This window comes from Hermetia illucens, chromosome 2 (assembly GCF_905115235.1).
Source record: "Hermetia illucens chromosome 2, iHerIll2.2.curated.20191125, whole genome shotgun sequence".
Classification (NCBI taxonomy): domain Eukaryota; kingdom Metazoa; phylum Arthropoda; class Insecta; order Diptera; family Stratiomyidae; genus Hermetia; species Hermetia illucens.
This window is the reverse complement of record NC_051850.1, coordinates 168794512-168819771: the sequence shown is the minus strand read 5'-3', so window position 1 is coordinate 168819771 and position 25260 is coordinate 168794512. Positions and strand designations below refer to the sequence as shown.

The 25260-nt window shown below is 43.8% G+C and overlaps 2 protein-coding genes across 2 annotated transcripts; one reads left to right on the top strand and one right to left on the bottom strand.

Moving 5' to 3' along the window:
- The first annotated feature begins 1943 nt into the window (after nt 1–1943).
- Nucleotides 1944–3571, top strand: LOC119648094 (mitochondrial E3 ubiquitin protein ligase 1). Its single transcript, XM_038049592.1, has 5 exons — nt 1944–2145; nt 2204–2373; nt 2529–2942; nt 3001–3208; nt 3268–3571. Exons 1-5 carry the CDS (start codon nt 2041–2043, stop codon nt 3385–3387), a joined length of 1017 nt encoding a protein of 338 aa, XP_037905520.1. The 5' UTR covers nt 1944–2040; the 3' UTR covers nt 3388–3571.
- A 5731-nt stretch (nt 3572–9302) lies between these two features.
- Nucleotides 9303–25169, bottom strand: LOC119649137 (FGGY carbohydrate kinase domain-containing protein). The gene is made up of 7 exons (XM_038051144.1): nt 24733–25169; nt 10457–11114; nt 10194–10401; nt 9991–10141; nt 9863–9937; nt 9585–9803; nt 9303–9521 (listed from the first exon to the last, which is right to left on the bottom strand). Exons 1-7 carry the CDS (start codon nt 24913–24915, stop codon nt 9384–9386), a joined length of 1632 nt encoding a protein of 543 aa, XP_037907072.1. The 5' UTR covers nt 24916–25169; the 3' UTR covers nt 9303–9383.
- Nucleotides 25170–25260: the final 91 nt, after the last annotated feature.

The following is a 25260-nucleotide window of genomic DNA, read 5'->3' as shown; positions in this document are numbered from 1 at the left end:
GCCGAGGATGGTTCTCTGTATGTACCCCGTATGTAGGTGTGTAAGTGTTTAACTTTTCGGTCAAACTGTAATATTGCCAAATATTAACTGCCTTGCGGCTTCTATTGAAAAGCAATACTTTTCAATAGAAATCGCGAAAGCAGTACTTTTCAATCAATAGAAATCGCGAAAGCCGTACTTTTCCAACCATCTAAAGCCTCGCGCCATATTGAGAATTGTGTAATCATTTTACAGTACAGGGGCTTGGATTACATATGCCACGATATTTATGAGAAATTACAATAGCACCAGTTCTGAAATTCTCTAACACACTACTGGCACCATTTGTACGCTTCGCCTTCGCCTTGTGGTCTAACCACTTAGCTATCATCCCGACATCGGACATTTTATATAACAAAATACACAAAACCTTTCATAACTGGAGCGTCCAGCTTTCGGTCTCTCGACTTGTTTCCATTAAGAATGCGGTTCTATCTCTAATAAATAAAATTCTTTGTAATGAATACCTTATTAAGTCTTCAAAATGACGAAATGTTCTTTGTTCAAGCATCTGTTGAGGATCAGTTGCAATTATAGTAACGACCGCGCATGTAATTTTGAAACTAATCCACAGTTGGTGACCGTTGGAAAGTATAGACTAGTTATGCTTACCTATTTTATATAAGGCTACCATTATGCCATAAAATGGGGGATAGTCCGTTAACTACATCAACGTGTGATCATTGTCGGCTTCCAGAAATTTGCTTCAGATTATTCTTTCTTCCCAAAAAACCTGTATTGCACCAGTACCATTCCACGCCACGTGTTTCTCGTGGCTTATAGTTAATCGTTCAAACGGTCGAATGTTTAAAAGCAGGCCCGACGGAAAGAATGTGGAATGGGACATTCTCCGGGCCTGAGTTTTCTCGAAGCCCTGAAATAGAAAAAAGTATAATAAGGAAGCGTCGTACAATGTTTACCTTGAGCCGGGATTTTCCACATAATTTCCCTTCTAAGCCGGGGTTTTTATTCTAGAGCCGTATAGGGGTATACCTACTACTTCAAATTACCATGGAAGCACCATATTCAGGAATCCTTGAATGAAAGTGAAACAATACATACATCTGGTATCTGAGATCAAACTTTGTTAATAATCGGAAGCTACTAACACCAATCGAAAAGTTCAATGTTCTAACCGGCGAAAATTACGAGACATTCTACGCTACCTAAATATAGCTTCCCTGCCCTCAAAAAATGGAGTATGAAAACCCTAGGAACGCCTCTAATGGCACAGAATAGTTTTTAAATTTACAAAACCCTGCGAATACCAAGGGATAGTACAATAGACCTAATATGTGGTTTGAATGCCTGGAATTACAGTTCTACCAATTTCTTTAACCTGCCTTTGTTGTTGCATATACAAAACATCAGTAATCTCCAAACACTAGGTTCATTTCAATCACATGCAACATCTTATTTAGAAAGTTTTTGGAGGCAGATATGGCTGTTGATTTTATAAAATTTAAAGCAGCCATGGATACGGCAATACATACACTTATATTTGCTTGGAAATGACGTCGGTAATGAATGAGAATGGAGATCCAAGAAGTTTTAGGTAAATATGTACCTACCAAGTAAGCATAAATTAAAGGTTCCGTTTCGACACGTATTGATTTTGTGACTACAATCTGAGCTCAACTGTCTGTACTGAATGCAGGCTTAGGCATCAATTTAGGATAATACGCAAATCCAACATTGAACCCAAAGGTAGTTCTGCCGAATATTTGGACGTAACCGCAGTCGTCGCGGAACTTCCTCAAAAGGACCAGCTGCAAATAACGAGGCAGCACAATTAGCGAATCTATCGATATTTACGGGTATTCCCCGGAATAATTCACCAGCTGAACTGTGCCGTAAGATACCTGCACTTATCGAACACCCTACAATTGTCACCGTTTAACAGTGAAACGTCAAAGCTAAACTTTTGACAATTATTTATTGTTGTTCTTCAGTTCCTCATGGCCGTGCAGTAGCCCACAGAATCTCATCGAGTTTCGCGTTATGGAGTACATAAACGAGGGAATCGCCCTGGGCGTAGACCTTTTGATCCTGGGACTATGCTTCAAGGAGTATGTGAATTACAAGAAGTCCTTAGCTTCGCTCAAGGTAGATGATGGGACAGTGCCAAGGGCGAAGTTCAGCCAATAATTTATTTTTCTTGTAGAATGCTCCGCAACTCCACCTGGAATCAAATTTGAGGTCGGTGGTCGAAAAGCAAAAGGACAAGAGGATTCCTTATGCCGTAATTCGGGGCACTGTCATGCCGATTGGAGCACCCTTGAAGAGTGTTATGTCACCATCGGTTACGGGGGTCTTGCAGGTCATCAAATTGAGGTAAATAAATTGAATGGGACAATTCTTAGTGGAGGGGTGCAAGGATTGTTGGGAGTTAGTAGAATGTTTGTTTATAGTTTGTGGAATTCGCTCATTTCATAAGCCATCCCACGAATGGTAAAATTCAAGGGAACCTAATGAGCCCCTTCTTATAGTGAACACCGCGTTGCAAGGGGATTTGCCGGTTTTTGGTCGGACCAACGCAAACTCATTCATGTATCGTCGAATGAAGTGCCATTCGTGATCACGAGTGGGAAGGAAAGCGTGGAGATTCTTGACGGTCTTTCAGCGTCAGTCATAGATTTAGACCTGGTATATGACAGCTACGAGCCAGCATCCCTCACATTTTTCGATCATATCTTCGGGTTTTTCTCGGGGGTGCGCCAAAAAGGCTTCCAAACCACGGAGGAGATCCTTCGGGACGGGAGCTTCATCACGGCTATCGGCGAAATAGAATTAGACGGGAATACGTTACGGATGCAGTCCTCGTCTGTGGGTCCGATGTTCTTGACGACAGCAACAAAGGGAACGCTGATCAAAAAGTTTGAGGAGGCCAAGTCGTCTACGCTGTAAGTAGTTGAATATTTTTGATATTTAGATCGTCAGCTTATCGATCTCTCTCAATAGAATTAAAATGTTCTTCTGCGGCACAATATCTGTGATACTAATATCAATCATAGCACGTAAAATCTATCTGAAGAAGAAGCAAGAGCGGTCGGAGCGAAAACTGAAGGAGTCGTTGGAGAAAGCTCGACGTGAACGGCGGTCTCGAGCGCGCCCCCGAAATCTCAACGACGAACAACTGTGCGTGGTTTGCGTTGCGAACCCTAAAGAGGTACCTACACACCTCTTTCATTCTGAGGAGTCACTTATATTTTATTTTTCACATTTCAGGTCATTGTGTTGCCGTGCGGTCACGTCTGCCTCTGTGAGGATTGCTCAGAGAAAATTCAGTTGAACTGTCCCGTGTGCCGGGCACGCATTGAAACCAAAGCAGCCGCGTTTATATCCTAAGCGAACAAATGTAAAGGCAACTGCCAGACAATTGACTCATCTCAAGTTTTAGCATAACGGATTGTGGAAAGTATAGCATTGGAAATAGTTTATTAGAATATTTCGAGGGCGAATAACTATTTATTAAAAATGTGCATAATCATTTTGTCGTAATTTCAATAAAATAATGTACATATTGAGTGAAGGATGTGGTGGTTATTGGTTGAAAGGTTTGCAATGAATTTTTAAGGTAGGATATGCAAGCGGAAAGTTATGGTATTAAAAAATGTGACAAAAAGGTACTAAATAGTCCTTTCATATGAGCGGGTTCAAGCAAAAATACGAGATTTTCACCTCTGTTGTTGTATTTAGTGCACATCGTGTAATGTGACGACAGGCCGACCCTGCTTGTGAACGGGACCAAGACTGGAGAAAAAGAAGAAGACTATTGTTGGTATACTGTGAAAAAATGGTTTAGGATAGACAAGGTTGGTACAAAGAAAAGACCAAATCACTTGTTACCACGGGCGGAAGGCAGAGAAAATGAACTTAACCGAGTGCAACAATAATATTGTCACAGGAACAGAAATGAACGGATTCTAATTGAACACCAACCAAATTAGGACTTCAATTTGAATTACAACTGTAAGACAATAATGTATAGACTTGAAAAGTTAAGTTTTACCGAAGGGGGAAGCATATAGGGGATATCATACAATAACCGCGGGATATCATAAAATAACCGTTCTCGTGCCGAGAAGGAGGTATATTTGTCATTGTTGTCTTGCTGGAGGACAAAGTATTGTTCTGCGTCTACGGTGCGATACACTAAAATACATTTCCTTTTCATATTTGATTAAGTAAATATCAATCTATTCACTATGACCGCTTTGGGGATGCAATTTAACTTATTGCCGCCAGAACAAAAAGAAATGAATATCAAGAGTTTAAAATTTTTATCACATAGCATGCAGTCTCACAAAGGCCTGCTATTTTTTCAGTTATTTTCGGTGATAGCACGTTGCCGTTTGGTCGGGTGACTATGAAACTTCGCTACCCACAATACTAGGCGTCTGCTCTAAAAGTGAACCTAGCCCCCCCCTGTGCGTGTCGCAACATCTTCCAATGTCGTGGGCCTTTCGAACTTGCATGAGAACGGCGTCGCCTTGTTTTCGAACTGTCAGCTTCCGCGTTATTAATACCCCTTATGGTATAGTGGACTACACTGACCGAAACCGCTAAGTACCCAAAAGTACCTATTTAACCAAGAAAGTACTGAAAAATGGGAAAAAGTACTAAAGTACTGATGAACTAACTTTGGTACTAAAGAGTCAACACTAATTGTGAATTAAAACATCTGTTTTATTTTTTTGAGAATTGTGGGGTCCTAAGTCCGCATCAACTTAATGCTGGGCCGGATCAAATGGGGAGCAACTTACTCCCTCTTTTTTTGGTCCCCGGACCCCTCGTTTAGGGCTTAGCACCCAAACTTTACAAAAATGTCAGGCGATAACGGCTTTACGGTTTCTTACCAGGGCAGAGGCAAATCGTCAGACGCTGCCTCACCTCTGCTCTGGGAGCAGCGTGACCGAAACGGCTCGCAGATGTTGAGTGCTCCTTTAGATAATTCGCAGAACAGGACATCTGCGCGCCGCTTCGGTCATGCTGCTCCCAGGGCAGAGGTGAGGCAGCGTCTGACGATTTGCGTGTCATCGTCTGACACATCTGTTCTGCTCTGTTATGAGATGTAGAACCATTTTTAGAAATGGGCTTTTTGAACCTTTTGAATTTCGGCGTTTCTTCTCTAATTTTTAGTTATTTTTTAAAAATAACAAGATGCCAGCTGAGAAGAGTGCTGGATGAATTTCTTCAATGCCTGAGAATGTAATAAAATTACTTGCTTTTCAGCAACGTGGCGCATTGCCATGATGTAGGAAGTAGCGTCCAAGTTGCTTTTTTGGCTTGGTTGCAAGCAAATTTCGACCAGTTTCAGGAGGAGTAGCAACTATAATTTTGGTTCTGTTGAAACAAATTGCCATCACGTTTGTTGCCTTGCTTTGACAAGCGAATCGGCTCCTTCTGCGCTTCGTACCATGAACTGCTATTTGGTTCCCGGATCGTGCTTTTAAAACCAAGCTTCGTCACCTGTAACTTTGTCGAAGATGCTAGACTGACCGTTTTCAAAGTTTGCAAAGAAATATTTAGGGAAATAATCGCGTCCCTCCTGTTTCTTCATTAAAAAGGCGAGTAACTCATCGAAGCTTTCTCGTGTATCCCAGATGATGGTTAAATAAAATATAATATGAGGCAGCCAAGGCATTCAAGCCAAGTTCATTACCAACCATGTTCTGAGTCAATCTGGGATCTTCGTCTATTTTAGCTTTCATTAGAGTTACATTCATATGATCATTCGAAGATTCTGGGCGACCTTCACGTTGCTGCGAGATTCACTCGAAATGCTTAAACCAGGCAGAGGGATGTACTCAAGCCGTTAAGGAGTGCCGCCCCCACGTGCTCGAGGAGGGTGGTATCATGGGAACCAGAAAAGCGGCATATGCTATGCCATGGGAATCACTGCTCTTGGTTTGGTATTTTCTGGTTGGGGTTCTTGTGGGAGTCCCATGATGGTTGTGGTTACGTCCACATCGCGGGCAAAGCTCCTTGTGAATTGTGCTTAGCAACTTGGGGGCGTACTCCTTAATTGCGGTGGAGTTGTTAGCTAAGCCCTGTATCCATTGGTATGAAAGCTGGGCCTTCACTCAGTATAAATCAGTACCGCTATCCCATTCACGGCGGAGCTCTGGTAGTTATTCACCACTTCTAGTACTAAAAGCTTAAAATGCGTTTTTTTCCATTTAACTAGATCAATTTCTTAAGTAATTTTTCGATTGACTGCTATGTCTACTGTATATCCCAGTATTACTTGCTTCTCGACACCAAGTAGTCTCTTTCCATTCTGTTGCATGGTTCAACCTTTACTAACAATTTTCGAGTGACTTTTTTGGTTTTAAACAATTTTTTCAGTACTATTTCTTTGAAATTGCTGCAGTTATTGGTCCCTCCACATAGCAAACAAAACACATCTCGTGGAAAACACTGGATATTTGAAATAATTAAGACTTGCTTTTTTCTATTCGTTAGTGATATTTATTGGTCTTGTAAAACCGGTATTTCGGGAACCACACCAATCTCAGTATTTGCAAGATCAATAAATATCAATAAATAATTAGGCCTTAGTTTTGACATTTGTTAGAAAGGCGGGGAGTAGGAGGGGTCGAAAGTGATGATTTTTTTAACGGACCCATTCTCAGAAACTACCTAACCGAACAATCTGAAAAAAATCATGAAGCTGCCTGTATATGATATCCAGGCGTCAAAATATTCTGCATGTCAATATCTGCTCAAATTAAGTTAATAATAGTACATTACCATATCGGTGGTGTATGGTCCGAACTGTAGAGAACATTTTGTTCATTGTATGTGTTATTTATTATCTTATCGAAATTGCCATCCGACGGACCCCAAAGAGGGGGTTTGAGCCTCCAACCTTCTTACTTTTCGTGTTCGGGCCTGGCTCCGTGGGTTGCTGTTGTAGGAAGCAAGCACGATGGAAGATGCTGCGTTAGGCTTTAATTTGGGGATCGTAGGACCGTCTTGAATTGGAGGAGGTTCGCTTTCGTACGCGGCATGATGAAAGAGACACTAACGAGACCCGTACTGTTTTCGATACAGGCGTGGATGACCGCGGCACATGCCTGCACATATGTTTATATCCGACAAGCAGTGGACGGCTATAGTGTCGCCGAAAGCTACGCTAATGCGCCGGTCTCTGTTGCTCCTCGTTCCATCGTCGGAGCTTAACCTTTCCATTCGTGTCGGCCGTGCAGGGACAGGTTTGTTCATGCGAAAATCCCTAGTTCGAGCCGAAACCCCGAAATATGAGGAAACTTCAAAATTTCCAACTCTTTTCGATTTCGCATGCACAAAAAAAAATCCCGACGGGTGAGGCAAGTCAAACGTCAATGCCAAATTGACGACCCCCTGGCTCGCTGTGAAATCCGACGAGTCAAGCCAAAAACTGTTCGTCCAAGCTACGCACCTTCACAGCAGTCACAAACAGGAGGTATTAGGTATCCGATTGTTAACTTGCGTCAGACTTTCCGTAGTGAGGTACGCCCAAAAGTTTCGTTTGAGGTTTCTCGTGTCGAACGATTCATTCCTTTCAACAAGCTTACATTTTTGGTTAACTCGGACTAACAATAGCCACTGCGGCAAAAAGATGCAGTCGAAATTCGATACTTGACCACTCCACCACCACCTCCAACCAAAGTGACGCCCCGGCGCCACAAACGAGTCTGCCTAACGATTGCTTATTCCCCCCGATCGGGCGGCGAACACGTTTTTTTCCGATCACTCATGACGACCTACTTTCGAACATGGTGCGTGATTTCTTTGAGCGGCCTTTTTACGACGCTTGTTCACGAATTCTTCTTGTCAGTCGGCTTAGTCGCCGATCGTCTCCATTGCACCGTGAGCTGAGGGCCACTCTTAGCAGATGCGCCCATGGCAGGCAAATAAAAACGCAAACACCATCCTGAAATTAAATCCTGAACGCGCACTGCCGGCTACCAAGCACATCAAACACTTTTCACGACCCTCGTTCTTCTCCCCTTTCTTTTTCTTGTTCCTCAGAAACCCAATTTATCAGCCATGTAGTGCGGCAAGGCAGAGCAAGGCCACAAGGATAAATTTCCCTTCCGTGGCCGAAGTTTGAAGATCCAAATTTGAAATTTCGAATTAGAAAATTCAAACCTCGAAAGCAGTCAGGAAAATTATATTGACTTATTAGATTTTGTAGGGGACTTCACTGCAGTGGCATATCGAAAAGGGTGACGAATGCTATCTATAAACTGCTGATGGGCAGGCAGCTCTTCATCGCCAAGGGCTGCGCTATGAGTTGCTTCCAATGCTTTTCTAATTTGTTGAGCAACCCCTCCAACTCGAAGCAATCTGATTTCGAGTTTGCTTTGGATACTCGCTCCTATGAGCGAGTGATTTGTATATGATCTGTTAAATTGGAGTGAGATAAGTTGGTTTATCGGGGGACTGATGGGGTGTAATTTCCAAACTAAAATATGTAGGGAAAGCGCGCGAATGGTCGAAAAAACTGTCCAACACACATTCAATGCGTCGCAAATCGGCCGAAAGTCAACTTTCTTACAGAAGGCATCAATGGCGGTGAGTCCACCCAAGTAAACAAATCGGTGTATCCGCTGATTTATTTGTTTTCACCCCCCAAACAGAGTCAGTGGGTCTACATTTTCGGCATTGTTAAATACCCACCAACTCCTTTTTCTAACGTCGCAACATAGGAGATATTTTTGTTTGCGTTTGTCTTTCATGGTGTTTTGCAGTGACGATGAGGAAGACGGGGCAGCAACCCTGTTGGCCAAACCAAAATCAAACGGCCGGAGAGAACCTGAGTATGGTGGCATCGGGAAACGCTGTATTCACTTTGGTTTGCTGGCCGTAATGCAGTAGGCGAATGCTCCAAAAGCCTAATTAGGGCGATCAGATCCGAGTCTGCGCGGGGATTCATCTGAAGTGGTAACAGGTAACGAAACCTTACCAGGAGTATACCGGTATTATGGGAACCGGGATAGCCCCTGAATTCACATGTCTCCGAAGGATTCCTCTCTAATGTGCGTTTAACTTGGATTTTCATGTGCTGACGTTCAAGCGAACGAGATCTTCGGGCCTCAAACTTAAAGGGGGCTTTGATTGTGGTCACAAAATCAATCCGTGTCTTAAGAAGACCGAAGGATTAAGTCCAGGTACTCACGTTAAACCACCAAGAGGTACTTACCTCCTTCTCCTACACATCACAGTTTCTAAAAGGAAACATTAAAACTTTTCTTAAACAAAATGTAAAAAACTTTATTTCATATACCATAAATCGAAAATATTTATTGTCTTTTGTCTAATCACTAAAAAAAATATTTTGCTGCCTTCCTCAATCACTCCATCAATTTCCTGTAGCTCCGTTGATCCTCCAACATTTTCAGGAAAACTTTGTACTTCTTCTGATGATAACTAACAGCGTCGGGCTTTGGTGGAACTACTTTGCCAGATCCTCCCATTTCTTCAACCGCAGCCTGTAAATTATACACGTCTCAAAATTGAGAACCATTAAAAAACTGGCAAAGTAATTAATATACCTCTAAGGATGGATAAACTTTCGCAGCAGCAGCTCCCAATATTGCAGCACCGACAAGCACTTTCTCTTGCTCTTCCGGCAAAATCACGTCCATATTGCACACATCTGCATGGGTTTGTACATAAACAGGATTTTTGCTCAGTCCGCCGCAAATCAGTAGGCATTTAAAAGGCTGGCGTCCGTGCGAGGATAAATTTTCAATGATGTGACGCGTGCCGTACTGTAATTCAAAGACTTTTACATAAGGAGGAAGGAGGTGAAATGGGTAAGTGAAATTACTGCTAAAGCTTGTACGACTGCCAAATACAAGATCGATAACGTCTCTTCATCGGCTTTGAGATTGAGCCCTGAAACCTTGGAAAAAATTCAAATATTAAACAAGTTACGGCAAAAAATACTTCTCTTACCATTCCTTTTAGTGTTGGATCTGCAATAGGTGATCGATTGCCATGGTAATCTGGCCAGACATGAACGTCCTTTGTTAAGGTGGAATAATCGTCGATTTTCCTCTCTGCTGCCAAGGATTGAAGCACTCCATTTAGGTAGGAATAAATATTTCTAGAATTAAATTAATTAATTGGGAACGTTTTTATTGGAATAGTTCACATACTCATTGCATCGGAGTTTCGCTTTGATTGCTCCATAACAAGGATGCGTCATAAGAACGAAGTCTACAAGAGCTCCTGTACAACTTTGACCACCTTCGTTTAAAAAATAATTTGGAATGACTGCACTTTTATAAGGACCCCAAATGCCATTTGCCCAACATGGTTTTTCGGTCAAGCTCATATGACATGTAGACGTTCCACAAATCAGCGCTAGATACATAAATTTTCGGTAATCAAAACAATTACTAAAATTTTTGGTAGCTACCCATTTTGTCGAGAATTCCATAAGTGTGACTCGAAGACGAATTACAGCCCAATAAACCTAAAGTTCCAGCGTGAGCATCAATCAATGAAGCTCCAACAGGCGTATTCGGTACCAGTCCCAAACTCTCAGCTGCTTCCTTTGTAAGACCTGCTCCAATTGGGGTGCCTGGTGGCACGACCCGCTTTCCGATGACCTCAAAGTCATTGCGACATAACTCATCCAATCCAATGCTTTTCAGATAGTTTTCTGACCAACGATTGTTGATTGCATCATAATTCCACTTGCATACAGTCGAACACAAAGATCTGACATCACAGTTTGTACTCTTCCACGTCAAAAAGTCGGGTAAATCGAAAGCTCGCCAAATATTTGACCAGCAGGATATGTAAAGGTTGTTTTTAAGCCATAGCAGCTTTGGAATTTCCATTTCGAGTGAGACCTGGCCACCGACGAATTTGAGCAGTTCATGCTTTGTACTGTTGATAGTTTCCGCCTCCTGGCCGGCACGATGATCCATCCAAAGAATGACATTTTGCTCATCACGACCAGTGGTACTAACGCTTAGCGGCAAGCCGTCTTTGTTTATGATGACAAGGGAACATGTGGCATCGAAAGAGATGCCAGCCACATCTTCAGGGTCGATATTGCGAACGACATGCTGAAAGATAAAATATGAATACGTGAGCACAGGAGAGAAGTCTAAGCGATGCGTACACTTTTATTGTAAGTAATTTAACGAGAATCAGAGAAATTATGAATATATATAAAGTAAAATAATCAAAATACAATAATATGGCACACAGCATAAATGAGGTCATGAGTCGGTCGGAGGAATTTCCTGTTGGGGGAAATGTACTGATGATCACTGGCCGTGAGATCTTCAAGTACCCTCCATCGTTGCACTCCTGACACTAGGAACTCCATAGTATAGGCTATACCAGCGCAACTAGGACATCGGAATGTCGAAGTGCTATCGATGTTTAGGACAGTAAGCCCTGACCTGGCGGTCAACTCCAAGGTTTGAGTGCCTAGAAAATCTCGTTGAACCATTTGAGGGCTTTGGGGTTAAAGGCTCCTTCGACAAGAGCTCTCCCCTCTGTGTTTCGGTTCTCTTCCTTCAAGACGCTGAGTCTATTCCGAAAAACCGACATAGAGACGTTGGGTGTGAGTTACACACCGAAAAAAATCACTCTCGAACAACAAACTAAAACGAAGCCATCGCCTCGACCATAGGCACGTATTGGCAACTTAAGCTTACCTCTCACTCAGATGCATGCATGCTTGCAAGATATGGATCATGATGTTTGACTTTTCACTTTCTTCAACCCTTCTTTGACCACCTGGCACTGCCCGAAATCGGGAACATGAGCAGACCGCGGTCCTTGCAAAGAACACACATTTTCTAGGTTGTTGTTTAGGATCTGCGGGATCCTAAGTCCCCATCCACTTGATGGTGGACCGGACTAAATGAGGAGCAACTTACTCCCTCGTTTTTTAGTCCATGGATCCCTAGTATTGGAGCGTAGCACCCCAAGCATTAAGGATTGAAAAAATCAAAAATTTGACTGACGGTTTCGTCCAGGGCAGAGGCAACTCATCAGACGCTGCCTCACCTCTGCCCTGGGAGCAGCGTGACCGAAAGTGCCAACAGGTGGAAAGCGCTCCCTTTTATCATCGCAAAAACACGACAAGGTTGTGAGTTATATTGGACTTAAAACACCAGTCGTTGTCGTCTAAGCTAGACTAAAGCTAGGTTGTTGTTTAGGATCTGCGGGATCCTAAGTCCCCATCCACTTGATGGTGGACCGGACTAACCTTGTCGTGTTTTTGCGATGATAAAAGGGAGCGTCTTTCCACCTGTTGGCACTTTCGGTCACGCTGCTCCCAGGGCAGAGGTGAGGCAGCGTCTGATGAGTTGCCTCTGCCCTGGACGAAACCGTCAGTCAAATTTTTGATTTTTTCAACACATTTTCTGTCTCGCGAGTCTTCGCTTTGTGTCCAGGTTCACCACACTTATAGCACGAAGTGCTTTTGTTCTGCCCTTTGAAAACCACTGCTATGTGCTCATAGGCCCAGCACTTAAAGCAGTGGGTTAGAACTGCCCTTCGCCTTAATATTCAAGTGATCCACTCAACCTTTACTTTTCCATAATGAAGGAGTAGGTTCACGGTTTTCTTAGGAACAGTGACAATGGCCTTGTCCTCTGGAGTTGACATATGAACTATAACTCTCACCTTAAGGCTGCTAACACCTGGGTAATTCTTCACATCACTTCCTCCACCTCTTCCGTATTGGCACTCTGAGGTGAGGGCGATAACCTAGCCGACTACAAACCACCAGGAAACCTTGTACGTGATGTGCAGTAGACAAATTCTCCGAGGTTTAATTAGGGCGATCAGACCCGAGTCTTCACGGGGACTCATCTGAAGTGGCTTTGGCCGCGAAACTTTACCGGCGGTGCACTGGTACCATACAAATCGGGATAGCCCTCTGAATTTACATGTTCCACCGAGAATTCCTGGTTTGTGTACTTTCAGACCGGTTGTAACGGTTGACCCTCTAGTGGGAGTTTCTTGGGGGTTGTGGTTGACGTCCAAGTGGACTCCGTAATTCGGTAGATCTTAACTTCACCAGTATGAATGCTGAACCATGCACTCAGTATATACTGATACCGTTGTCTTTGTTACAGCGGACTGTGACTCTGGTCACACTATCAATCCGTGTCTTAAGAAAATTGTAGAGTTAAGTTTGTACGATAGGAATTCACGCTAAACCACCAGGACTTAATCTCTTCCGCATTTGTGAGACAATTCAGATACTTTATTTTGAGGGTGCACATAGATTTTAGGTTGGAAACCAATGCTTTTCTGCCTACAATGCTTTGGGCTATTTCGCAGAACATCTTTTTTGTCAGTCTTTGACCCAAGTTCGATGAGTATATTGTCACTTCGAGTCTACGAGTTGATTTAAAGTTTACCCTATCTTCTGGTATGGCGTTGTTGTGGATTTCTCGAAAAACTTGAGGGAAGGTTAACTCCGTTTGACTTTTCCCTTTATTAACTGTTTGTCCCTGTTCTGGTGGACTTAGGGCACCGCGCTTTGTGCAGCAGTTGCCAGAATCGATGAGCGTGAAGTATTGCCGTTCCTTCTGCAAATTTCGGCTATTCCCGATTGTGTTGGCGCAATTGTTTCTATTGTTGTTGTCATTTTTTTGGGTTCCAGCTGTAAGCCGCTTCTTTGCTAAAAATTTCAGCCGCTTTAAATGATCCCTGTGATTGTCTATGCTAGACGCGTGGGTTGACAAACATTTTTATGGAAATTTATGTTCAGAACCGGGGTAAGACGCTGCATGAGCCTGCACTCTCAACTTAATGGTGTTATACCTTTGGAGGTAGTTGCAGTCCTGCTAATTTTATTATCGGGACGGATCCAGCTGTAACATTAAGCAATAGTTCTTTAAGGACGCGGTGCGACTTTCCCTTAACAGTATAATAACATTAAGCTGGAAGCCGTGTTCACGAGACATACCACAACCACGGCCGTAGAGGGGAAATCCGGGCTCGTTGTGGAAATTATGCCAAAAAAAATCGAGCCCGAAGTGAAAATTGTATGAGCCGTGGGTAAAAATTATGCTGGGCCCATATTATCACTTTTCTCATTGAATCCACCCCCACCCGCCAAGTTGATTGGCAGTTCACTTTTACGAGCGGCGGACACTGTACCGATAATTTTGGACAAGACTTAAGATCATGGACCAAACCAGAACATCGCGGCGTTTCCGAGACGAAGTAGGCCGAAAAAGTTTCAGGTAGACTTTACTCTTTTAATTCGATTTTTAGAATCACATCTGTGGTAACTAAGAGCTGAGAGTTTCTTCAAGTGATTAGACCGATACTTATCTTGATACGTGCGAGCAAAGTCTTATCAACCTAACTTCGTCAACAATGGCTAAGTTGTGAAGAGTACTTGGATGAAGTTCGAAGTAGCATGTTCAATTTCAAATGGTAAATAATTTGCCTAAATATGGAATTACTAGAGCAAGCAACTGGGCTATACGTACAGTGGAGCGTCGAGAAGCATCTCTTCCTCGCCATTACTTTCTACCTTGGCATGCAAGCACAAATCGAAATGACGACGTCCTCGTACGTTACAAGTTTCAGGCAAGTGATCCTAGAAAATCACAGTTGCGAGCTAGTTAGAAACTGGAGAGTGTCGAATGAGTCTTCTACATTAGGAAAGGTCTTAGAAGAACAGATTGGGATTTCTATGTAAGATATCTGACTGGTTACTGTTTAAACAAGTAAATGGTAGCCTGGTATGTCAATGGTCACCTTATAGCGGAGAGAGCAGATGCAGAAGGTCAAGGTTACGCAAAGCAAAAAATGGAGTCAGAAATACATCCCATACACAGAGGTTCTTAATTTAACCGGCCAAGGTTCTATGGGGAGCAGAGTAACCTGGCAGCTGTCAAGTCAGTCAAATCCAACCAGATGAACTCCAGGTTGGTATGGTAACGATTTGATAAATTGAATATGATCGGTATATACAATTAGATAGAGGCCCCTGTTTACAGAACACATTGGAATGGAAGGTAATAAAATAGGGAATGAACTGGCGACGACGGGAGCAGAAACACCGATCTTTGGGATAGGAAATGGAGGAGTTTTCGTTGCTTACGAAAGCATATTAACTAAAGGGCTTGCAAGATTTTTTAAATCTACCCAAGAAGTGTCTCTTGGTAATAGTGGGTATATTCACTGGACACTGCAGAGTAAACTACCACCTAGGGAAGCCGGGGATAGCATGAGACAATAGTACGATCACTATCAGTGTTAGCTACCTGTCCAAAACAGGACGTTTCATATTGGTGCCAAGGGTGACGTACAGCATGCAATTTTGATTATCAGAGCAACTTGGAACAAACAAAATACTGCAACCCCTATTGTTTCCAGAATCTTAAATGATTTTGGTGACAAAGCTACTTCTGGATATCAACTATGTAAGGAGCTATAATCTGATATTAGAAATTCAGATATATGGTTAAACACATTTACATTATTTACCAGATTTGATTGACTGTGGGTGCTGTAATTGTATTTAGCGTTATCTAATGTACATATACATGCATTGACATAAAGTAAATATGTAAAGACATTACACAGTGTACACTGATGGCTTTTCGAACATTGCAAACAATCGACAAGATTTACAGATAAGATTATGCATAACGTAATTAACTTTGAGGAGCGAATTAACAGCAAACAATATCCGAGCAGATATGGATTGCAATATTTGGTGGTTGAATGAGAATAAAATTAGTTTATTATTAATTTTATGCAACGATAATTGATAGTTTAATGTTTATTGAATGAAATCGTTACGTGCGATGCTTTAATTGGTTGTAAGTTTCATGACATTGGTTTCCAGTGTTGAGTATTTGATGAAGATGTTAGCGAAATACAGCGCATTTAACTTTGTATTTGCTTTGCTGTTATTATTTAGTATTTTTCTTCTGGTAGTTGTCGAAGTATTTCAATATGCCTTTTCTGGAGAATATTATGCGCAAGTATCTCGAATGGTTTGCGAGAGCAAGTCTTGAGCTGTCTCACAATAGTATTGATTTGTATCAAGCTCATTTGACCCTATGATTCAGCTCCATCCTATATGCCGGACACCTGTCACCACCTGCAACGTGCCGGTCGTCATTTTCCTTTGCACAACATGCATCGTGGATCTTCCGTGCAGTCTTTGATAAGGTGGCTCTCTTCTCCACACATCCTGCATCTTCTCGACCTATCATGGTCACTAGTACATGCTGCTGTAAAGTGACCGAAATCGAGACATCCAAAGCATTTCTTACGAGATACTTGCTCCCTTAGTCGGCACAGGACCCAACCTATTTTTACCTTGCCCGCAGTTATCGGTTTAATCCCTGATTCACCCGGCCAGCTAATAATAGCGGTCTGTGTACCTCCATACGCCTTCTTCATCCTTTTGATGGCACTTTCTTCTACTTCGCTAAAGTTGAATTGTTTCCTTAGCGCAGCACAGATATCCCCTCGCGATGTGACCTCGTCTAGGTCTTTACACTCGATTACTATCTGTTGCTTTGGAGCTTTCATATCAGCTTGCTCACATAGCACTTTTCCACCTGACCGCGAAAAGTATCTACTGTCTTCTCGCTAAATTTGTTTAGCCCTAGCATCAGATCCCCCTTTTGCGTACGACTCATACAACTCACACTGTCGCCCAAGCCTGGCGATTCCGGATCAGCTTTGACTTCCCGAAGGATATCGTTGTAGGATATATCTATCCCCTTTCTTGAAAATAATGATTACTTCTGGACGAATTTTCTTTTCCTCCTTTTTGCTTTTTGCCGTCCACTTTTATCCATTATTCGTGTTGACGAGCTTTGGGCGTTTCCCCTTTTTTCAAAGTTAGGGCGTGGCTTTGCCACATGACGGGGCGTTTTTCTCCTCCACCGTCCTAATATAGGACAACTTAATGCCACGTATCAGAGCTCTGATATTTTGGCGGATAATCCGCCTCTCCTTAATGAACTCACAGAGTTCATTTATGCGTTTCCCCAATTAAATAAACGCTTTTATAGTTTGCTGCCTTCCATGATCGTGTGTTATGTCAGTCCGGGAATTTTCCAAATTCCGCTCCGAGTCCCGCGACGAATCTCGACTACATAGGGGTAATGTTGCTCTCAGTGGTGACCTTCCAAGTTTTGAGCTTTTGCGAAGAAGATCCGGTGTAGATTTCATTTCTACTCCACTAAGATCTCTTGTAACACTATATGGCAAAGTAGCCAAATTTCTCACTACTGAGGCACTGCGGTCACTGGATATCGATGGCCGGGAGCCCGCTTGCTCACTCCCAAAAACCGCCAGTACTGGGTTTCTGAAGCCCTGCATAGTAAAAAAAACTACCTTCTTCGTCCTCCATATTTCGTTTGATTTTTGGTGTCGTTCCAATAACCAATTTTTATCCATGGCTGGGCGTTTAATTCGCACCTACCCGGTCTGTGCATAAGCGTGCCCATATACGCACATATCCTGATGCGTACATGTGCATGCCAGCGTTGCCTTATCTGCACGAAGAGACGCGCCTGATGGGATATTTGGCAACTCCATACGGGCTCATCTGGATATCTATTCCCCGGCGTAATAGTAAATTCTATTCATCATCATCAACGGCGCAACAGCCGGTATCCGGTCTAGGCCTGTCTTAATAAGGAACTTCAGACATTCCGGTTTTGCGCCGAAGTCCACCAATTCGATATCCCTAAAAGCTGTCTGGCGTCCTGATCTATGCCATCGCTCCATCTTAGGCAGGGTCTGCCTCGTCTTCTTTTTCTACCATAGATATTGCCCTTATAGATTTTCGGGGCTGGATCATCCTCATCCATATGGATTAAGTGACCCGCCCACCGTAACCTATTGAGCCGGATTTTATCCACAACCTGACGGTTATGGTATCGATCATAGACTTCGTCGTTATGTAGGCTACGGAATCGTCGATCTTCATGTAGGGGGCCAAAAATTCTTCAGAAGATTTTTCTCTCGAACACGGCCAAGAGTTCGCAATTTTTCTTGCTAGGAACCCAAGTCTCTGAGGAATACATGAGGACTGGCAAGATTATTATCTTGTACAGTAAAAACTTTGACCCTATGGTGAGACGTTTCGAGCGGAACAGTTTTAGTAAGCCGAGATAGGCTCTGTTGGCTGCCAACAACCACGCGCGGATTTCGTCGTCGTAGCTTTTATCGGTTGTGATTTTCGACTCTAGATAGGAGAAATTACCACGCTCTCAAAGTTGTAGTCTCCCTATCTTTATTCTTCCCGTTTGACCAGTACGGTTTGATGTTGTTGGTGGGTTGGTTTTCGGTGCTGACGTTGCCACCATATATTTTGTCTTGCCTTCATTGATGTGAAGCCCAAGATCTCGCGCCGCCTGCTCGATCTGGATGAAGGCAGTTTGTACGTCTCGCGTCGTTCATCCCATGATGTCGAGATCGTCAGCATAGGCCAGTAGTTGGGTGGACTTAAAGAGGATCGTACCCCTTGCATTTACCTCAGCATCACGGATCACCTTCTCCAGGGCCAGGTTAAAGAGGACGCATGATAAGGCATCTCCTTGTCGTAGACCGTTGTTGATGTCGAATGGTCTTGAGAGTGATCCTGCTGTTTTTATCTGGCCTCGCACATTGGTCGGGGTCAGCTTAGTCAGTCTTATCACTTTCGTCGGGATACCGAATTCTCTCATGGCCGTGTACAGTTTTACCCTGGCTATGCTATCATAGACGGCTTTAAAGTTGACGAAAAGATGGTGCAACTGATGTCCATATTCCAGCAGTTTTTCCATCGCTAGCCGCAGAGAGAAAATCTGATCTGTTGCTGATTTGCCTGAAGTGAAGTCTCTTTGGTATGGACCAATGATGTTCTGGGCGTATGGGGTTATCCGGCCTAGCAAGATAGCGGAGAATATCTTATAGATGGTGCTCAGCACCGTGATACCTCTATAATTGCTGCACTGTGTGATATCTCCCTTTTTATGTATGAAACAGATAATGCCTCTTTGTCAGTCCTCAGGCATTGATTCACTGTCCCATACCTTGAGCATAAGTTGATGAACCACTGTAATTGGTCGCCTCCATATTTAACCCACTCGGCTGTAATTCCATTAGTTCCTGACGTACGGACTGTTTCTTCTATACTTGGTGGTGGTAGCATTTGTCCGTCGTCTTCACTTGGCGGGACCTCAACTCGCCGATATTCTGGTTGTTCAGTAGTTCATCAAAGTACTCAACCCAACGCTCCAATATGTCCATTCATTTCCCTCTTTGTCTCGGCAGGATGAGCATCGAGGTGTATAAGGCTTCATCCTGCTGACTTGTTGGTAAAACTTGCGCGCCTGGTGCGGTTGCTCCCTGTACTTTTCTAGTTCACAGCTTGTTGGTTCTTCCAGGTTTCCGTTTTCCGACTGTGAAGTAGCTTCTCCGCTCGACGGAGTTCGTGATAAGTCTCTGCGCCTGCCTGCGTTTTTTGAGAATGCAACATTATTCGGAATGCTGCATTGTTCCGTTCTGTAGCTAGCTTACATTCATCGTCAAACCAGCCGTTCCGACTCCTTTTGCGGCTGTGGCCAAGTATGTTTGTAGCCGTATTTATGATGACGTTCTTCAGGTGATTGTGAAGATCATTTGTTGATGCTTCATCTCCAGGATCTCTGTTGACTGCGGTTATTGCGGCATCCATTTCCCTCTTATAGGTGTTGCGGAGGGCTGTGTTGTGGATAGCTTCACGGGTAACTCTCACCTGATTGTCAGAGGGGATTCTGGATGGTGTTGTTATTCGAGGTCGGAGCACCATGCGAACGAGATAGTGATCCGAGTCTATATTGGCCCCTCTATATATTCTGACATTCATCAAGGCTGAGAGGTGGCGCTGTCCGATCAGCAGGTGGTCAATTTGGTTGAAAGTGATCCCGTCTGGAGAGGCCCACGATTAATTGTGGACCGCTTTCCGCGCAAACCAGGTACTTCCAACAACCATTTCGTGTGACACTGCTAATTGAATAATCCGCAGTCCGTTATCATTTGTATTTTGATGTAAGCTATGAGAGCTAATACGGGCTCCGTATTCAGGCCGTCCGGCTATTAAAATCCCCGAGTATGATTTTGATATCATCTCTGGGAAAGGCTTCGAGGGTTCGTTCTACTGCCTCGTAGAAGGTATCCTTCTCCGATTCTGTAGTCTCCTCCGTAGGGGCGTGAACATTAATGAGACTTCTTCTTTTTCGTCAGCCTTCGTCCCGTTCACAAGCGGGGTCGGCTCGTCGTGATCGGCTTCGCCATTTGGCTCTATCGAATGCCTGATCTGGGTGCAATCTCGAGGCTTTCAGATCCCCATCCAGCGTATCAAGCCACCGTTGTTTAGGTCTGCCTTTTGGTCGTTTTCCATCGACTTCGATGTTCAGACCAATCTTGGCGAGTGAATTCTCGTTTGCACGAATTGCGTGACCATACCATCGAAGACGCCTCTCTCGCAACTTTTCCACGATCGGTGCAACCCCATAACGATCGCGGATATCCTCATTTCGGATGTGATCTAAACGTGTGACGCTACTAGTCCATTACCGCAAGACGCAGTTCATTGTCTTTTATGGTCGGCTAACACTCAGAACCATAGAGAGCAACCGGACGGATGACATTGCCGTAAATTTTAGATTTGAGACGTTTGTTGATACGTCGATCACACAGAACACCAGTTGTGGAACGCCACTTCATCCAGGTTGCGTTAATGCGTGAAGCAATTTCATAACGCAGTTCTCCATTGGTTGATAGCGTTGACCCGAGGTATTTAAATATCTCAGTTCTGGGCAGATCACTGCCGCTGACGGTGATTGTGCCTATTTCATGGGGATCGGTCGTCAAAAATTCAGTTTTGTTTAAATTCAATCTGAGACTGTGTTGCATGAGGCGATCATTCCATTTTTGAACAAGTTGCTCGAGATCATTTTTGCTATTAGATGCTAGGAAAACATCATCTGCATAAAGCAGTGTGTAGGGCGCTGGACGTTGGATATCCCGTGTGACGGTGTCCATAACAAGAACAAAGAGGAGTGGTGAGAGGGCGCTTCCTTGATGAACACCAACAGAGACACGAAGCGGTTTTGATACACCCGCCATACTTCGAATCTTACTTTTCGGATCGTGGTAGAGCAATTGAACCCAGCGTACGAGTTCTTCTGGCACTAAGTGTTGTCGTAAAGCATAGCAAATGAGTTCGTGTGGTACACGGCCAAACGCTTTCTCTAGATCCAGAAACGCAATGTAAAGAGGGCGATACTTCTCACGGTGTTTCTCCATGAGTAACCGCGCAGCGTGTATTCCGTCAGTAGTTCCGCAGTTCTTGACAAATCCGGCTTGATTTACGGTTATTTCAACGATTTCGCGAATACGGTTGTCAAGAATGCGTTTAAAAATCTTCATGGTATGGGAAAGTAACCGGATCGGACGGTAATTTGAACATTCTGCTGGGCTACCTTTCTTTTTCCATATTGGAACAGTGGTACTTTCTTGCCAGTCAGATGGTGTTCTTCCTTCCTGAATAACCCGGTTAAACAATTCACTGAGCCACATTGTTGGGTCCTAGCTCTTCGCTTTCCAGAGCTCAGATGTGATGTCGTCAGGTCCTGTTGCTTTCCCCGATTTCATTTGTTTTATTGCCTCCTTGACTTCAGTTGCGCTGACTGGTAGAACTGCTCCGAATGTCGGCAATGATTGTGGAAGTGGCGGATGAGCAAATTCTTCAGTTGAAATCTGCTCGAAGTATTCTCGCCATCTATCCGTTGCGGCTCGACGGTTGGTAAACAAAGTACCATCCTGTGTGCGTGGCATTCTTATAAATTTGCCAATTAGTAGGCATTTTATCGTCGAGAAATTTGTGGTAGAGGCGTTTCGTTTCACGGACCTTCATTTCAACATCATCATTTTAAAGCCAAGTGTCTCGGTTGATGTACCGCTTACCCGGCTTGGTGACCCCAAGGATTGTAGAGGCCGCTTCGTGGGTGGTGCCTTTCATTTGGTTCCATGATTCTTCCACATTCGTAATGGTGGGTAGACGTGTGAGTGAAATCGTTTCTTCTTTCTTCTCACCAAATCGCCCCCATTTAATGCGCGGCGGGCCAGTGCGTTCCTCACGCTGTTTTATCGGTGGCTTAATTCGCAGGACGGCAATCAACGGCCGATGTTGAGGTGCGATGGTCTCATAGGGAACGACTTTGCAATCAGTGACAGTGGTAAAATGTTGGCGTTTTATGAGAATATAGTCGATTTGCGTTTTACTGTTCCCAGTATAAAAAGTGGGAAGATGAGACAATCGTTTGATGAACCATGTATTCATAAGTACAAGGTCATGGGTGTCCGCAAAATCGATTATACGCTCGCCACCTTCATTGCGCGCTCCGAACCCCTTTCCCCCATGGCACCTGTTACCGTCTGCCTTTTCACCCACATGACCATTAAGGTCGCCGGCAATGATTATGTAATCGTCAGCAGGCACGTGACAAGTCTTTTCATCGAGAAGTTGCCAGAAGGCATCTTTCTCGGCATCAGGACGACCTGTCTGTGGTGCATACGCGCTGAAGAAGTGAATAGTGCGATCAGCTGATATAATGGTGAGTTTCATCAGCCGATCATTAAATCGTTTGACTTCGTTAATGGCATCACGGAAACCCTCTGAGATGGCAATGCCAACACCATATTGAGTGTGTGGGTTACCAAAATAGAGAAGTTTGTAGCCATTTTTACCGCGTTCGCGTTCAATGTCGCAGCTTTTCGCACCAGACCATCGGGTTTCTTGCAGAGCGCAGATATCGATGCGCCTTTTCCGAAGGGCTCTTGCGAGTTCCTCGGTCTTTCCAGTTAGGGTACCAACATTTAACGTGCAGACACGTATTTGTTTTGTTCGTTGTGTGCGGACTAACTTGCTTACGTCCTGACGCCGTCCATGCGTCAAGAACCCTTGCCCATTTCTCGACAGGACCGGGGCCTGACTGAGGTGGACGCCCTAGCATTTCTCCGAGGCTTGTGACTCAATCCGATCATCATGTTTGTAACGACATTGTACGGATTTTCTTGGTCGACCTGTCGCGGGCCTGTCACCAAGAGAGATCAGGTAGGATTTAGCATAGTAGAACAACTCCAACTATACTCTATTTATCTCTTTCCCTGATCTCAGCATTTTATTTTTGTTTTACTGAGGATAGTACAAAGTACGTTGCCTCAAACCCTCCTTCTTTACCTGGGTTTGGGACCAGCATACTATGTTAATAGCATGGCGGAGTTGTGAACATTAATGAGACTGATATTTCTAAATTTGCCTCGTAAACGTGGAGTGCCGATAACAGCAGGGTTCATTTTTTGGCTACCTAAGAAACCTACTCCGAGCACATGGTTTACTGGATGGCCACTATAGTATATGGTGTAGCGACTCTTCTCCAGGAAACCGGTTCCTGTCCAACGTATCTCCTGCAACGCTGTTAGATCAACCCTATATTGGGACAGGGTATCGGTTAACTGCTTGGTAGTTCCATCTTTGTACAGGGAGCGCACGTTCCATGAGGAAATGCGCAAATCCATCCAGTCCGAGGTTCGTGTTGTGGCTTCGTAACAAGTTGTTTTCCGTGCAGAGCTGTCAGCCCTACCCAACCTGAAGGGCCAGTTGGTTCAAATTTGTTCCGTTTTTAGGCGCAGGAGACTCGCCTTTATCCTTCTCCGTCTGGAGCTTTTCGTTAAGAAATAGCTCCCAGCAGTCACCACGTGGAGGTGGAGATAGGGTTCTAGGGTAAATTCTATTAGTTTGCCCCATATACTCTTCGAGACGCCTCAGTGATATGATGATGTAGTAAGTTCATCTGACCACACGTTTAAATAACACAACCATAAATGGAGAAACAGTATTGAGTAATATAGAGGAGGCTTTCTCTTTCTAGACAACCGCAGGATTATATCCTGATCTGAGATGAAGGGCTAGCACAGATAAGTGCAGAAATATCCTTTAGAGAGCAAAAAGTGGAACGCTGGGCAGATTTGATATCTTTCGGAAGCAATAGGAGAAACAATTCTGTGAAATTCCTGTCGACAAAACATCACTGTTTCAAGCTGCAACACATAACATGCTTTTTGAATACATAATCGCATATGCGCATAGAATAACACTAGAAGTTTAGCATTCTTATCTTATTTAGAGTTTAAATGACCTTGAGCAGGTTATGATCGCAGAACTGGTCCAAAAATTGGCGTAAGCTGAACACTTTCAACAGCAAAAACTTTGAAGGTTTCAAATTACATCCGAGACATCTGATATCAACTTTATTAATTAATAACCGTTTCGTAGATAAGCAATGGAAAATTATACTATGATCGATAGCTGGATTAGCTGGAGTACTCGATGCTGCAAAACAGTGGCTTTGCGTGATTAAGTCTGGTTTCCACGACCCGTGGAGCAACGAAATCAGCCACAATGTGATTGTGTGAACGAATTGAAATTTATGTAATTCAATGAGACAAGTTATCTCTGATACTAAACTGCCATTGACGTAGATGAAATTTGATTAATAAGGGAAGTAGCACGATGTAAGCTGATCACAGTCGAGATATTGCCACCAGATAGTGTCTCATTTCACGAAGGTCACGACTGAAATTCAACCGAACCGTTTGCAGGTTTGCTTGCTATGTTTAGCTTGCTTGGCTTGTTCTACTCACCTTGACGCACTCACAAACAGCTGCCCAAATATTGTCGGAGGATTGTTCGTAGTGATCAGGTTGCGGGTTCCACGTTTGTATCTCCCGCGTATGCATTTCCAAGACCTTGCCCTTGGAGTCTACGAGGCCGGCGCGGGCGCTCGACGTCCCTACGTCCACCCCAACAAAATATATCGCAGGCATTTCCGGGTCGCCTTTGTCGCACTTAAGGACACTTCACTGGTACACGCGCGTGGAACACTTCACGACTTTCACTTGTACGGTAGCGCTCTCAGCTAGAACTCCGCGTTCGAGTCTAATTAGCACCAGCTGGAGAATCCCAGCTTCGCTCAACCGACCTCGAAATGTTGACTGGTGGCCGTAGTGCTGGTGGGCAAGATGGAAAGCACATTTCGTTGCTCGCGTTATCTTTCCGGAGCTAGATTAGCATTTTGTTCACGGTAGTTCAGGAAAATGGAGCGCGGAGAGTTGTGACCGGAATTATAACGGCCGCTTTTATGGTGGAAAAACAATTAAGCACGGGATGCA

Coding starts and splice junctions, on each gene's coding strand:
- LOC119648094 (XM_038049592.1), top strand. CDS start 2,041: ATGGAGTACATAAACGAGGGAATCGCCCTGGGCGTAGACCTTTTGATC. Junction 2,146..2,203: donor AGTCCTTAGCTTCGCTCAAG/GTAGATGATGGG, acceptor TTTTTCTTGTAG/AATGCTCCGCAACTCCACCT. Junction 2,943..3,000: donor GAGGCCAAGTCGTCTACGCT/GTAAGTAGTTGA, acceptor CTCTCTCAATAG/AATTAAAATGTTCTTCTGCG.
- LOC119649137 (XM_038051144.1), bottom strand. CDS start 24,915: ATGCCTGCGATATATTTTGTTGGGGTGGACGTAGGGACGTCGAGCGCC. Junction 10,402..10,456: donor TGGAATTCTCGACAAAATGG/GTAGCTACCAAA, acceptor TTATGTATCTAG/CGCTGATTTGTGGAACGTCT. Junction 10,142..10,193: donor GCGAAACTCCGATGCAATGA/GTATGTGAACTA, acceptor ATTTAATTCTAG/AAATATTTATTCCTACCTAA.